We start from the raw sequence: 14,130 nt of genomic DNA, 5'->3' as shown, positions 1-14,130 counted from the left end.
CCACCAGGCTGGTTTTCTATGTGAGCGTGTCTCTGCGTGTGTGCGTGCGTGTGCGTCCGTCATTTCATGGCATCATGCAAACTGTGTGTGAGCACCGAGCCTGGTGCTTTTGCTGAAGCAAGAGAACAAAAAAAAAAAAAAATCTGCTTGATTCTGATTTAAACTGAAAAGAGACAAAAAAAAAAAAAAGTTGCAAAAATGACCAAAAAAAAAAAGGAAAAAAAAAAAAGACAAAAAAAAACAAGCGCTGCCTGCATCGTGCATGTGTCTGGAGGCGCCCGCTGCATGCGCACCCCGCTTTACTCGTCTGAATGTTGTTTAAGAAAAGGTTACAACTTTTAAAAGGACAAAAAAAAAAAAAAAAAAAAAGATTCCTAATACTCTTTAGAGGCTGTTTTGGGGTTTCTACAATGTCGTGTGTCTCTTAGCATGAATTTTCTTGTGAACTGTTTTAAAATTTAAGAAAACAAAAACAAAACCAAGGACTCGCCGGGGCGGCGGCGGGGCCGGGCAGGGCGCGGGCTGGCCTCGCCGCGGCCGGGCCGGCTGTAGCGTAGTCTCTGTATCTCTGTATGGATGCCATGGGTAGTTCTGTGCGAAACGTGACCATTGTAACTTGCAAACTCCGATGACAAAGGGTTGCTTTTTATTTTTCTTTTCCCTTTACTACTTTTCTTTTCTATCAGAGTGTCTGGCTTTAATAAAATACTTTCTTTTCTCTATGGCACTTTTTCCCCGCAGGCCTGGTCTCTTGTGTCCGTGCTGCAGTGCCGGTGCTGGGGCGGGAGGGTTGGGACCCCCCCCTGCCCTGAGCCCTCCCCAGGATCAGGACCAGTGCCTGGGGGCTGCAGCATGGAGGAAACGGGGTCCACGAGCTGGAAGGCGCAGCAATAACAGCAGGAAACTCTCCTCGAATAACCAGTTTATTTCCACTATATAGACCGGGACTCGTAGGAGGACAGTTTCCAAAGCAGGGTGGTTTTTTTTGTTGGGGCTGGTTGGTTTTTTGCAGTTTCGCATATACCGACTCGTACAACACGCCAGGGGTACACATGCAGAAGGGTTTAAAAAGTCAACAGTGGTCCAGCGCTTTGTGTGGTCGGGGCTGGCCTTTCAGCTGAGCAAAACTTCTTACAAAATCCTTATAAATCCTTTGTAATATGTTACACATTTAGAGACACTATTTACAAAAAAAAAAAAAAAGGGGGGGGGGAACTTTACAGCAAATATTTGCATAACGTATGAGAACGACGTGTAACAGTGACAGTGACTTGACTTGATGCCCCCCCCCCCAGCCCCAGGGGCAGCTGCCGGGCCCTGGCACACGCGTGTCTGTGCTCCCCATGTCCCCACGTCCCCCAGCCGAGCCGTGCCCCCCGAGGTGGCAGCACATCACCCCCTTCCTAAAGTGCTTCGGGCCGGGACGGGAAGCCTGGGGAGATGGGGACGGTGGCGGGGGGGGGGGGTTAGAAGGGTGAGCAAGGGCTTTGGGGGCTGCTGGGTCCGACAGGGGCTGGGACACACCTTGTGCCCCGTCCCCATGGCACGGTGCTGCTCTGAGCAAGCCCCTCGTGTAACACCGCTCCTGCAAGACCCCAGCCAGGCCGCGTCACCGCCACATCCCGCGGGGGCCATCACACCCAGATGGGAACCCCAAGACCGCCATCACCCAAACCCTGCGGCCCCACACGCGCCGTGTCCAGGCACAGGACAGTGCGAGGGCACCGAGTCCCCGGGTCCCCTCCCCGAGGCTGTCGGGGGGGGGCAGGAGGGGAGGGCTCCGGCGGGGGCAGCCGCAGCCGCAGCACCCCGGGAAGCGCCCGCACTTCGCGCCGCCACAGCTGGGCAGCCCCAGGGCCGGCACTGCCGGGGGGCAGGGACCTCGCAGCCTGGGGGAGCAGGGGATGGGGTGGGGGGGACACTGGGCTCATGCACCCCCCCACCGTGGGATGGGGCCAGGCTGCAGTGCAGGACCCTGCAGGGCCCCAGTGACAAGGTGGCTTCGTCCCTCCTGGCCCACCCGCTGCACCGGAGCCACGGAGAGGCGTCGCGAGGGAGGCCGTTAAATAAAAGCAGTTTGCCAGGAGCACAATTAAATACAAGAACATATGCGAGTCCTTAAATTAAACACTGTCCCCCAGCTGGAGGGGGGGGGAGCCGGCAGCCCCGGGGGGGCCTTCCAGGAGGTCAGAGACACTGGGGAAAGCGCAGGGGGGGCACAGGGCCGGGAGCTGGGGGGCCAGGGCTGCCCGGGGGGCTCTTGGTGCTGGGTGCTTTGGTGGCACCACCGGGCTGGGCCGGGCTGGGCGCCGTGGGCCGGGCTTTGGTGGACTCCAGGCTGCTGAGCCCCGAGTCCTTGTCACGGCAGGGCCCTGGGGGGACGTCGAGGCCCCCCCGCGGCTCCTTCCACTCGTTGAAGTTGAGGTCCTTGAGGCCGCCGGGCACCACCACGGTGTGCCGGCGCCAGCTGCTCTTCTTGCGGCGCGTCTCCGGGGAGTGGGCTCGGCGCAGGCGGACCCCCATGTCGTCTGCCGAGGCGCGCAGGCGCTGCCGGAGCTGCTCCCGCAGCGAGGGCCGCCCAGGGGGGGCCCAGCCACCCTGGCCCTCCCCGGCAGGCACCGGGGTCTCACCGGCCGGCCGGGGCCGCCCCAGCTTCCTGCGGGCCAGCGTGTCGCACTGGATGAGGCGGTGGGAGTTGAAGGAGGGGCGCCCGGGGGGCACCTTGTCCTCGCCCCCTGCGCCCCCCTCCACCTGCCCCAGCCTGGCCCGAGCACCCTCCCGGCTCTCCGTGTCCGTCTCCACGTGGCTGAATTCGCTGCGCTCGTCGTCCGCCTCCTCTCCGCGGCTCTCGGCCACCGACTGCACCTCGGAGCACAGGCTGCGGTCGATGGTGGACAGGGTGGAGTAGCCCGACACGATGGAGCGGGCGTCCGGCGCCGGCTCGGCCCCACTGCCCCCGGGCTCCAAGGCGCTCTCCTGCTCCGGCCCCGCCGGGCTGGGGGCTGCCAGCTCAGTGCCAGGGCCGTGGGGAGCTTTGCCAGGCCCCGGCGTGGCAGCCGTGGCCTCCTCATCCTCCTGCTCCTGGCCCTTGGTGTCCCTGTGCTCCACGTCGTCATCGGTGCTGCTGCTGAAGCCCTCGGCCTCTCGCCGCTTCTTCCTCTTGCGGTTGACGGCTGAGATGAAGGGGATGGCGAGGAGCTCTCGGTGCGACGGCTCCTTGCGCGACGGCCACGTGCCCTGGAAGGACAGGGGTGCCACGACTTAGGGACAGGCTATGGACCCCGTCCCCGCAGCCGGGGTTCCCAGCTGTGGTGGGGGCATTACCCCGCTCCCTCTGGCCCCAGCCCGGGACCCCTCTCACCTTCAGTTTGGCAGAGCCGCTGTGGGTCGAGTCTGTAAGGCAGAGAGAAGAGAAGGGGGTTAGCGAGGCCCCGGCAGGGTGGGCGCATGCTGGGGCGGGGGTTCAGTGGGCAGAGCCGGGGACGCTGCTCTGCTCCCCCAGACTGGGGACGGGGACACACTGGAGCCATCGGCCCAGCCAGCCCCATGCAGGGGTGCTGGTGCTGAGCGGGTTTGGGAGGCTGCAGGAAGGAGCTGGAGCATGGGCAGGCTCTGGTCCTACATGGGGACCCCGGCACCGCTCGCCCGCTGCAGCGCTGGTCACCGCAGAGCTCCGAGGTACGGAGCGGGGGCGAGGGGGGGGCACACAGGCAGACACACACAGTTCGCGCTGCCAAGAGCACGGCCGCAGGACCCCAACCCTCCCGTGGCCATGGGGCACAGACAGGACTGGGGCACGGCCCTGCCACCACCACGTCACCAGCATGGGACATGGGGAGCAGCTTCAATACCAGCGCTGGGGGCTGCGACGGGGCAAATGCAGTGATGGGCTGAGCAGGGGGGGGGGCTCGGACAGGCCGTGGGGCTGCCCTGCGCCCCCCAGTGGGTTAGGGGACAGGTGGGGACGTGGGGGGTGACAGGCAGCCTGGCTCGAAGGACAAGGACAGCACAACAGACACCCTCTCCCACCCTGCAGGCCCCAGCCCAGGATGGGGTTAGAAGCTGCTGACGACGAGAGAGGGGGAGGCAGAAAGGTGCTGAGCCCTCCCCAGGGAATGGGGAACCCCAGAGCCCGGCATTTGGGTCCCGGGGCACTTGGCACCGGCCCCTGCCGGGGTGTGCCAGCACCAGCCCCAGAGACACCACAGGGACCCACCAAAGAGGGGGGAGAACCAGGGTTGAAGGAGTTTGGGCTCTACTGGGGCCCGGGAGCCCCCCGATGCTGGGGAGCCCTGGGGACAGTGGCTGGGCAGGACAGACCCCCCCCCCCCCCCCCGCCCCTCCTGCTCCCGCTCTCTCGTGGTCACCCGGAGGAATTAGTGCGTGAGCAATGCACCCAGGATCAACACTGTACCCGCTCTAGCTCTCGAGGAGGTCCGCTGGAGGAGGAAGAGGAGGAGGAGGAGGAGGAAGAGGACAGCACAGAGAAGTTCAAGGAAAGAACATAAGAAATCAGTCGAACGTCAAAGTCTCCCGGTCTCTGGGCTGGCAGCGTGAGCAGAACAGGGGGGGCACGGGCAGGGGCCCCGCAGCGGTCGTGGCCCAGGTGCCACTCGGCCGGGTCGCAGGGGATGAGCAGCCACCGGAGCAGGGGCGACAGGAGAGGGCAGGGAGGGGGCTCTGCCAGCACCCATGGGTGTCCCCGCATCCCAACAAGGAGGGCACGGGCACATCAAGCTCTGGCACAGAGCTGCAGCCATGGAGAGCCCGGCCAGCTGCCTGTGGCGGTGTGAGCGTGGGGACGGAGTGGCCAGAGGCAACTGGGGTGCCCCAGTGCCAGGACCAGGGGGACCCTGCCCCAGGCACTGCTCCTCACCTGAGGCATCGCCGGGCGCCGCGGTCCTGCCGATGTTGGGCAGCAGGTACTCGATGTTGGGCACAGACTGCGCCTCCTTCTCGTCCACGGGGGTCTGCAAAGGGACAGGACGCTCGGTCAGGGGGCTGCTGATGGCCACCGGGTCTGTGCCAGGGCTCTACCCCGCTCTGCCCCCGCCTCCGGGCCCGGCCTGGACTCACCTTCTCGCCCTTGTCCTCCTTGTCGCTGAAGAACCAGTCTGACTGCAGAGGGAGATGGCAGAGGGGTTAGGGCCCAGCCAGGCAGCCCCGGGGTGCAGCAGTCCCCCACCCTGACGTGCCTCCCCCCAGGCAGCTCCCAGCCCCAAATCGCGGGGATCAGCAGCCCCCCCTCCAGCCCCGCTGACAATGAGGTCGTGCCGACGCCACCTACGTGCTGGATGAGGGTCTCCACGATTTTGTAGCGGTCGGGCATGTGCGTCACCATGTCGGTCATGTTGTCCTCGGACGTCCGCACCAGCGTGGGGCCGAACACCAGGGCCAGGTTTCGGGGCTCCATCTGCAACCAGAGCTGGGGTTGGTGCCTGCCTGTGGCCGCCCCCCCGGGTGCCATCTCCCTTCCCACCCCACCGGGAGCTGCGGCTCAGCCCCAGCTGGGGGGCTTGAGGCCGGGCAGGGAACAGTACCTTGTTCTTCTCCGAGTGGTCCGCAATGGTCTTCAGGTGGCCCACCAGGAACTTGAGCGTCTCGTAGTAGTGACCTGGCAGGTCCCGGATCTGTGGGAGGCACAGGGTCACCCCTCTGCTCGCCCCACAAGCGGCCGGTGCCCCCCGCTGCCGACAGCAAGGCCCTGCCCCGTCTCCCTACCAGCTTCCGCAACGTCCTCATCCTCTCACTGGCATCCTCTATCCGGTTGGCCTCGATGAAGTCATTGTACTTATCTGAAAGGGACAGGGGTCAGGACCAGGGGAAGCAGGGACGCCCCTTGGGGCCAGGGACCCCTGGGTGCACTGATCAGAGGGTGGGGGTGTCCCAGAAGGACAGGACATGGAGGGGCAGGGAAGGGACAGGGACCGGGGCCGATGGGCGCAGCGGGGAGGTGCCACGGCCGGGGTGCGGGACTCACCGTCAGTGAAGAGCGGCTCGGGCAGCTTTCGGAAGAAGGATTTCAACAGACTGCTGATGACGTTCAGGTCCTGCCACCGCTGCGGGGAGAGAAGGGGCTGCTCAGCGGGACGGCACCAGGGCAAACCCAGGCACCAGCAGGATAAAGTCCCCAGCCCAGGGCCACCAACGCCAAGAGGGAAACCAGCCAAGGCCACCACAGCCATGAGGACGGCAGGAGTGTTGTCCCCACCCCGCACCCAGCAGGGAAAGGCCGGTGCCACCACTGTGCCATGAGATGCAAAGAGACAAACGTGGCCCCGAGCTGCCGCCCACGCTGCAGACAGCATCCACTAGGCGGCCCTGCCACCCCGGGGATGGTCACGGCATGGAGACGGGGACGCGACGGGGACAGGGACCAGGAGAACAGCCCCAGGAGCACCCCGGGGGCACAGGGACGGGGCCGTGGGGGGGCCTCACCTCGTCCTGCAGGTTGATCTCGGTGGCTCCCTTGTTGAGCTGCTCCTGCAGGCTGGACACCACGGCGTTGTTCCCGGGCACGCGGTAGATGCCCATGTACTCCAGGCCGCGGTCCTCCACCACCTTGCAGCAGGCTTCGACGATCAGGGGCACATTCTGCGGGGACAGGGAGCGGTGAGGGAGGTGCGGGGCTGTGTGGGGTCCCCGGGGCTGCCCCTGGCCGAGGCACCACCATGCGCTCTACCTTGTTGTCCGGGGCAGGCTGGCAGTCCTCCAGCCTCACGCCAAAGGCGCGGGGGGCAGATTTCTTGTTCTTCTTCATGATGTTGATGCCCCAAGGGGCTTTCTGGGAGCTGCTCTCATCTGGGCGAAAAACAACCACGGGATTATTTGTTAAGAGTCAGGACGGACGACCAGCAAGAGCATCCCTGCTGCGCTGCGGGGGTGAGCGTGCGGGCACCCCTCCCGGCGAGGCGCGCAGGTTTGCTGTGCCGGAGCTCCCCGTGCCGCAGGGGGGCACCTACCTTTCATTACGGCCGCATCCTGCCTCGGGGACCGGGGTGCGCTGGTTCCCGTCTGCTTTAGGAACTCGGCTCTGATCCCCAGCCCACGGGAGCCCTTGGGCGAGGAGTCGGGCTTGGCACCCGCCGGGCTGTGAGGAGAGCAGGGTCAGGGAGGCACAGCCGGGACCGAGCACCGTGGATGGGCCCCCACCAAACCCCCCCGCAAGGCCCGGTATCTGCCAGCCTGCCCAGGGTCCTGCCCCGGCCCCATGGGTGCTCACGGGGCCCTTCCTGCCCTTTGGCACTGACCCCACAGGGCAGCACCCCATTCTGGGGGATCACAGGGCTGAGCCAGTGCCGTGGGAGCTCCGAGCCCTTTTAACCCCTTGCTCGGAGCTTGCCCGAATCAGGCCCTTCTTGAACCCCAAGCAAAGCCTGGCGCAGCTGGGACGTGGGGGTGCTGCCCCACTGCGGGTGGCACTGGTTTTGCTCAGTGCCCACTGCTCCCTGGGGCGTCCAGGGGTGGGCAGGGTGCCCCGCTCGCGCCCCGCAGCCCCGGGGTCCATACCTCACTTTCCGGTAGTCGTTTAGCTTCTTGTTGATAAGCGCTTGGCTGGCAAAACCGGGGTCCTGGGGAGGCAGAGACAAGAGGGGAAGGGGGAGCTTGAGCAGCGCGTTCTCCAGAGGCCCTGGGTAAGTCCACGCTCTCCCAGATGCCACACGGGGCCAAGGCGCAGCCCGCGCCTGCCTCCAGCGCTCCTCGCCGAGAGGCACCTCCAGCGCCTGCCAGCCATAAGCCGGGGTGAGGGCAGGACCCGAGCCCTGGTGCCCCACAACAACTGGTGCCCGGCAGCACTCGCTGCCCCGCAGAGGCCTCCGGCGCTCCTCGCCATGGCACACCGTACGCGAGCAGCACAGGGACTCCAAGCCAGCCCCAGAGGCTCAAGTCCAGCCCTCTGCAGCACGTACACCGCCACCTGCCTGAACCAGACACACGAACTGCACCCCACGGTGCCCAAAGCCATGCACCCTTCCCTGCAGGGTGTTCCCTGCAGGGTCCTGGCCCCAGCGGGCAGCCAGACAACTCCAAGTACTCCAACCCGGCAGCACCTTCCCTGCGCCGGCGCTGCCAGCCCTGCGCCCCCCGAACGGGGCTGTGCCGCAGCGAACCAGAAACCGCTCCGAGCTCAACGCACCCCCCAGGGCCGGAGCCGTGCCACAATCCCGGCATCAACGCTGAGACCAACCGAGGCCATCGCGGCACCACAGGGAGATGGTGCACACCAGCCCAGCCCGGCACATCCAGCCCTGCGCAGCCCCTCCGGTGGAGCCCGCGGCCCCGGGAGCAGCTCTCCCTTCTCAGACCCGAGCAACCACTGCACAGACCGCAGCAAGGGCTCAGCCCGGACCCTGCGCCAGCCCTGAGGACAGGCAGCACCACGGGGACCGTGTCCGGCACAGGCAGGGAGCTCCCTGCAGGTCTCACCCGCAGCCACAGCGACACCAACGCGCCCCAGGGTGCTGATGCACCACGGACGGGGCTCCAGCCAAGCCACGCGCGCTCCTCTGCTGCTGCACTACCAAGCGCAACCAGCAGCTCTGGCACAGCCCCTGCCTGGCCGAGCCGCCGCGATGCTCCGAGAGCTGCGCCGCCTGTGCCGAGCACCTCGGCGCACCCTGCCTGGCCAAGCCGACGGAGCCGCGCTCTTCTTGGATGCCGCGGTGCCCGGCAGCCCCCGTGCACCCCTGGGAGCACGGCGCGGCGCGCAGGACAGGCGAGCCCCACGCTGCCCGGCCGAGCACGGGCTGGCCGTGGCCTGGGGAAGCAGCACAAGGCAAAGAGCCGGAGAGAGCCGAGGCGGTTAGTGCCGGGAGAGCCAGAGGCAGCCGGGAGCCCCATGTGGCTCTCACCTCGCCCTCGGCCTTGCTGTTCTCCCTGATGACTTTGATCCAGGCCAGCATGTCTTCCCGATCCTCTGCCTGAAAGAGATATTCACAGAAGTCAGCGGTCGTCAGCCGGAAGACGTGCTTCCTCTTGGTCTCGCTGTAGGAAATGTCCACCAGGCACGCTCGGATGCTGATCGGCTGCTCCTCCTCACCTGGGGCCGGGCCGCAGGTCACTGCCTCCCGCCTGTCCTTGCACAGGTACAGCGAGTGGGTGCGCAGCACGGCGAAGACGCGCTTCCACTGCCGGATGCCTCCACCGACTTTCTGCGGGGAGAAGGAGCCGGGCCCGGCCGTCAGAGCTGCCCGCGGGCCCCGTGCCGCTGGCCGGGCCGGGGGTCCCCGCGTACCTTCCCCTTTTTGGTGAGGATCTGCTTGTAGTGGAGCCAGCCCTCCTTCCTCACGTCGCTGAACGTGACGTCCGAGAGGTCAGAGGTGGAGTGCCTTTTGGAGCGGGTGTCTTCGGACGTACCGAGGCTGTCCAGAGACTGCAGGGGCGAGACGGAGCGCGGGGTCATGGGTGCTGGCATCGGCTGTGCCTGGCCCTGCCACCCCCCGGCTCCGTGCCACCGGCACCGCCAGCCCCGGCCGCCTGCACTCACCCCGTCGGTGAAGAAGCTCCTCAGCATGCGGAGGCTGGGGACCCGGCTGGGCATCCTCCTGCGGAGAGAGCAGCCCCGTGAGCGGGGTCACGTCGGGGAAGGGACGGCGCCCGCGTGGCGGCCGGGCGACAGGAGCCAGCCCTACCTGAGGATCTTCCCCTCGTCCCGAAATGTGTTCAGACCATCGTCGCATGACTTGGAGCGCTCGGTGGTGATGGCCAGGAGGTAGGAAGAGCGGCGGCCGGCCTTGATGCTGCCTGCGAGGGGGAGGAGGACAAAGCACACGGTCACGGGGCTTTGCAGGGCTCGGGCAGGTGCCGAAGGTGTCCCGAGGGGGTGAAGGGGGCAGAGCTGCAGCCCCCGGCCCCAGTGAGCCCATCTGCCCCTGCCAGCCCAGCTCCAGGTCCGGGGGTTGTCCCCGTCCCGTCCCCACTTACTGCAGTCCTGCGAGTAGTGCCGGCTCAGGGCAAAGGCGAAGGTGGGCGAGGAGGGGCTGGTGGCAACGGCGGGCGCAGAGTTCATGGCACTGGAGACGACGGAGGAGGCAGGGACGTGCTTGGCCTTCAGGTCGATGCTGGGGCTCGTGGGCTCGTCTGCGGGAGAGGGGTGGGAGGTGGCAGGAGGGCTTAGGGCAGGATGGGACAGGAAAGCCTACGCTGGGAGCCCCTGGCCCCTATGGCAGGTGGCGGGTTTGCACCCCCAGCAAAGCCAGAAGCCCCCGCTGCACCCAGACCCTCGCACCGCAACCCTGACCCCCACCGCACCCTGCCCTGGGGACCCCACGTTGGGACCAGGCCCCCCACGGTGCCCTCCCTGCCGTGGGGCACTCACTGAACTGCCCATCCTGGAGCAGGGCCAACAGAGACGAGCTGCCGGACTCACCGATGAAGGGGATGGATGCCAGAGAGTCCTCGGGGGCCGCCAAGGGGGCCACGCGCCGGCCCGGCCGCTCGGCTGCCGGCCTCTCCCCCCTGCTGCTGGCTGCTGGCGGGTCGCAAATGTCCGTTTCCTTCACCCCATCGGGGAACACAAAGTTCATCTGCCGCAGGGGGGGTGGCACCTTGCGGCCCGTGGGTGGCTTCTGACGCAGGACCACCTCCTCCCTCCGGTCCTCGTGCTGCTCGGGCACCCGGCTGCTCTCCAGCCGCTGCTCCTGGGGGGCTTCGGGGGCCAGCGGGGGGCCGGGGTGAGTGGGGCCAGCAGGCAGGGGGGCAACGGGGGCTGCCCTCTCCGGGAACAGGGCTGCCGTGGCGGCCGGCCGCTGCGTGATGCTGAAGGTTGGGAGGCCACCGAAGGCTGGGTCACGGAAGGAGAGGGCGTGCAGCAGCCCGGTGCGGCGCTGGAAGGAGGGGCTGTAGCTCCGGTAGCCGATGTAGCCCGAATCGTCCACGCTCTGTAGGTTGGGCTGCGACGGGTGCTTCTGCACGGGGGCTGCCGGCTCCCGCGAGGCGGAGGAGGAGGAGGAGGGGGGCGTGAAGGAGCCGTGCGTGCCAGGCGGCCCCGCGGCCGTGGCTCGGCAGAGCCGCTCGGGCGGCCACGCGGAGCGGTCGAGGCGAGGGGAGAGCAGGGCGCCGGGCTCCAGCGCCTCCATGGAGCGCCCGCAGCGGCCCAGGCCGTGGTCGGAGCGGGCTCGGTGCGCCCAGCCCTCGCGGGCGGGCTGCAGCAGGGTGTCGTGCGAGGCGCTGTGCGGCCAGCCCCGGGGGGCCGCCGAGCCCCCGAGCCGGTCCTGGGACACGCTGCGGTAGCGGGGCGGCATGGCGTATCGGCGCTCCTCCGAGGTGCTGCGCCGCGGCTCCTGGCTGCAGAACCAGCGGGACAGAGCTTGCTGGCACTCCTGCCGGCCCGGCACCCGCGGGCCCCCGCCGCCCTCCTTGAAGCCGCAATGAGTCCGGTGCTCCGCCAGGTGCTTGGGGCCCCCGTAGCAGGAGGAGGCGGCGGGGGGGACCCCGTAACGCTCGGGCAGAGAGGATGCGCTGGAGCTGGGGCAGCCGCTTCGGGAGAAGGAGCCGGGGCGCCCGTGGGGCACGGCGGGGCGCTGCGGGGGGCCCCCGGGCTGCGGTTCCTCGGGGCGGTGTGCGGGGCTGCCACCCGCCTCGCTGCGGGCGCCGGCGAGCGCGGCCGTGCTGAGCGGGGACGAGGGGCCGGCGGGGCGGTGGGCGCGGGGGTCCGGAGGCTGGCCTAGGGGCGGCTCAGCGCCCCGCGCCTGGAAGGGGTACGTCTTGCGTGGGTAGCAGATGGGAGGGGGCTCGGGGATACTCTGCGCCCCGCCGGAGTACGGCTCGTTGCCCTTCAGGTAGGCATCCTGCGAGTACGCCTGCGGGAGGACAGAGGGGGTCAGGGTGGGGGGGGACCGCGGCCACAAACCCCGCTCCCACCCCTGGGCAGGACCCCGCAGGGACGCTCTCTCCTCGTTACCATCGGCTCAGGCTGGGCAGGGCGGGCTGCAGCCCCCCGGTCCTGCTCTCCCACAGGCCCCCCCCCCCCCCCCGGGCCGAGCAGCGCCGCCGCCAGCCCCTTCCGCTCTCCCCGCCGCCACGCAGCGCCCGGCCGCCCCCCCCTTCCTGCTTCCCAAAATACCCCGGGACGCACGGGCTGGCCCGTCCCCGAGCCCTGGCTTTCCCTTCTCGCTTTTCACAGGCGCCTCTGACTCCACGCCCTGGGAAACCTCAGGGCCCGGGGAAGGCACAGATGTGAGAGCCCCCCCAGGCTGCAAGACCCCCCCCCCATCCCTCTGGGGACCGTGCCACTGCTCAAGGACACCGGCGAGGACACCAGCGGCAGGTCCTGGCGCTAGCAGACCCCAGGAGAGGCGCCCACCAACCTCCCCCAGCCCCCTGGGCTCCAGCCACCCTCTGGGGTCAGCGGCTCACCGCCGCTGGAGCTGCTTGGGGGGCTCTGAGGATGAGCCAGACCCTAAAACCCAGAGCACCCAGCCCTGCAGCTACGCCTGAGGATGCCCCCCAAAAAACAGGGGGCACATTCCCCAGCCCTTCTGCCCCTGAGCCCCCCAGTGCCGCCATTTCTGCATCCGCTGACCCTCGCAGGGGCCCTGTCCCCAAGTGTCCCCCAGGCACCAGTGTGATCGGGGGCACTTGGCCCCCCCAAAAAAAACCAGGATGGGCACAGGCAGGGAGAGCAGCCCCTCTCCCGGCCTGCCTGCACATTTCCTCCCTTCCTGGCTCTCCCCGCGGGGCTGCTCGGGGTTCTGCCGGCTGCCGCGGGGCGGGGAGGACAGCCGCCCCCCAGCCGCACACCGCAGGAATGCCGGCACACCCCGGGAAGGCCACGCCGGGGAACCTGAGCCCTGGAAACCAAACCAGTCCCTGGCACCCGCCCGGCAAACAGCAGGGGCAGGAGGAATTTCACCGCCTGGCTCCGGGATCTGCGCCCGACTCAGCGCCGGTGCCACCGGGACCCTGAGCCGGGCTGGGGGCAGCCGGGGGCAAAGGGCTCAGCCGAGCGGGGGGACTCACCAGCTGGAGGATGTCCTCGTCCTTGGGCATGATGGAGAGCTCCAGCACATCGTCACTGAGGAGAGAGGGGGCGAGGGGTCAGGACGGCCAGGGCCGCGGGCCGCCTGCCCCCATGGGTGAGACCGTGCGCGCAGCCGGGTCCCCGCGGCGCCTTCGCCTGCCCCAGCCTTGCCGATGGGGCTCGTCCTGCCAGCACCTCACACCAAGTCCCAGCAATGCAGAGCAGCCGCAGCATCCTCGTCCCGCGAGGGGACAAATGTCCCCGTCCCCACGGGAGAGGCACCGGTCACGGCGCGCTGCTGCCGGTCCCCGTTCCCCCGCTGCACCGAGTGAGTCACGGCTCCGCCAGCCCCAGGGACACCCGGGGACGGTGCCTGCTGCGACGTGTCCCCTCCACGTCACCTCTCGGGCTCTGCCCAGCCCCGTGCTCCTCCCAGCCCCGTGCCAGCCCCCTGCGAAGGGGACTCACCTGTTCTGGATCAGGGCGATGACTTGCGAGTAGGTTTTCCCAATGATGCTCTCCCCGTTCACCTTGACCAGCCGGTCCCCTGCAGAGGGGGGGAAAGAGATTGTCACCCCGAGCGTGCGGGAGGTGGGGACGCCTGGCTGTCCCCTCACAGCAGGGACTGGACATGTCCGGGGCTTTGGTCAGGGGCAGAACCTGGTCCCGTGTGACAAGGGGAGCCGTGGGGACCCCAGCACTGCTCAGGGCATCTCCACCCAGGGATGACAACAGGCAGTAGCAAGAAAGGGGGGAAAAGAGGGAATGCAAGAAAAGGTCCAAAACGAGCCCCAAAAGCCCTGGCAGACGAGGCAGAGCTTTGTGCCCATCCCACCAGCAGCTCTGAGCCTCCCTGGCTCTGCCACCCAGCGGCACCCGTGGCGTGCCCCCGCTCACCGGTGCGCAGCCCGGCCTGGTGCGCCGGCCCGTCCTCCCGCACGTTCTTCACGAAGATGGTGTCCATGGGCTCCAGGCGGCTCCGGGGGGGACCTGCTCCCAGGGGACAGAAGGTCAGGGAGCCATCGGCACGGCCAGGTCCAGCCCCCCGCGAGGAGCAAGGCAGGCACCCCGCACACACGTGCACACCTGCGCACGCCCCCGGCCCTGCCAGGCTTTTGCACGCTTGGCCCGTTGCCGTCCCTCCTCTGCCCCGCTGAGCCCGCGAAACC

The 14,130-nt window shown here is 67.8% G+C and overlaps 1 protein-coding gene across 4 annotated transcripts in view; it reads right to left on the bottom strand.

Annotated features, from left to right (window-relative positions):
• Nucleotides 1–905: 905 nt before the first annotated feature.
• ARHGAP23 (Rho GTPase activating protein 23) overlaps nt 906–14,130 on the bottom strand; it is a 36,858-nt gene continuing 23,633 nt past the window's right edge. For 3 of the 4 annotated variants that reach the window (XM_083809094.1, XM_083809092.1, XM_083809093.1), the window contains exons 4-24: nt 13,859–13,951; nt 13,430–13,508; nt 12,961–13,015; nt 10,370–11,801; nt 9,925–10,080; nt 9,633–9,744; nt 9,488–9,545; nt 9,236–9,373; nt 8,853–9,152; nt 7,510–7,571; nt 6,963–7,090; nt 6,683–6,801; nt 6,439–6,594; nt 5,981–6,059; nt 5,722–5,795; nt 5,541–5,630; nt 5,288–5,413; nt 5,077–5,118; nt 4,877–4,970; nt 3,362–3,393; nt 906–3,237 (exon numbers count right to left, since the gene is read on the bottom strand). In XM_083809094.1, the coding sequence (XP_083665220.1) occupies nt 2,188–3,237; nt 3,362–3,393; nt 4,877–4,970; nt 5,077–5,118; nt 5,288–5,413; nt 5,541–5,630; nt 5,722–5,795; nt 5,981–6,059; nt 6,439–6,594; nt 6,683–6,801; nt 6,963–7,090; nt 7,510–7,571; nt 8,853–9,152; nt 9,236–9,373; nt 9,488–9,545; nt 9,633–9,744; nt 9,925–10,080; nt 10,370–11,801; nt 12,961–13,015; nt 13,430–13,508; nt 13,859–13,951 (4,475 nt within the window). In that variant the 3' untranslated portion in view covers nt 906–2,187. Of the gene's footprint in view, nt 3,238–3,361; nt 3,394–4,876; nt 4,971–5,076; nt 5,119–5,287; nt 5,414–5,540; nt 5,631–5,721; nt 5,796–5,980; nt 6,060–6,438; nt 6,595–6,682; nt 6,802–6,962; nt 7,091–7,509; nt 9,153–9,235; nt 9,374–9,487; nt 9,546–9,632; nt 9,745–9,924; nt 10,081–10,369; nt 11,802–12,960; nt 13,016–13,429; nt 13,509–13,858; nt 13,952–14,130 lie in introns of those variants that run through there. The other variant, XR_014574857.1, reaches the window with a different exon arrangement.

The sequence above is a fragment of the Anser anser genome (assembly GCF_964211835.1).
Source record: "Anser anser genome assembly, chromosome: 23".
In the NCBI taxonomy this organism is placed as follows: Eukaryota; Metazoa; Chordata; class Aves; order Anseriformes; family Anatidae; genus Anser; species Anser anser.
The sequence above is the reverse complement of the archived record's forward strand: the minus strand, read 5'-3'. Positions and strand labels throughout refer to the sequence as shown.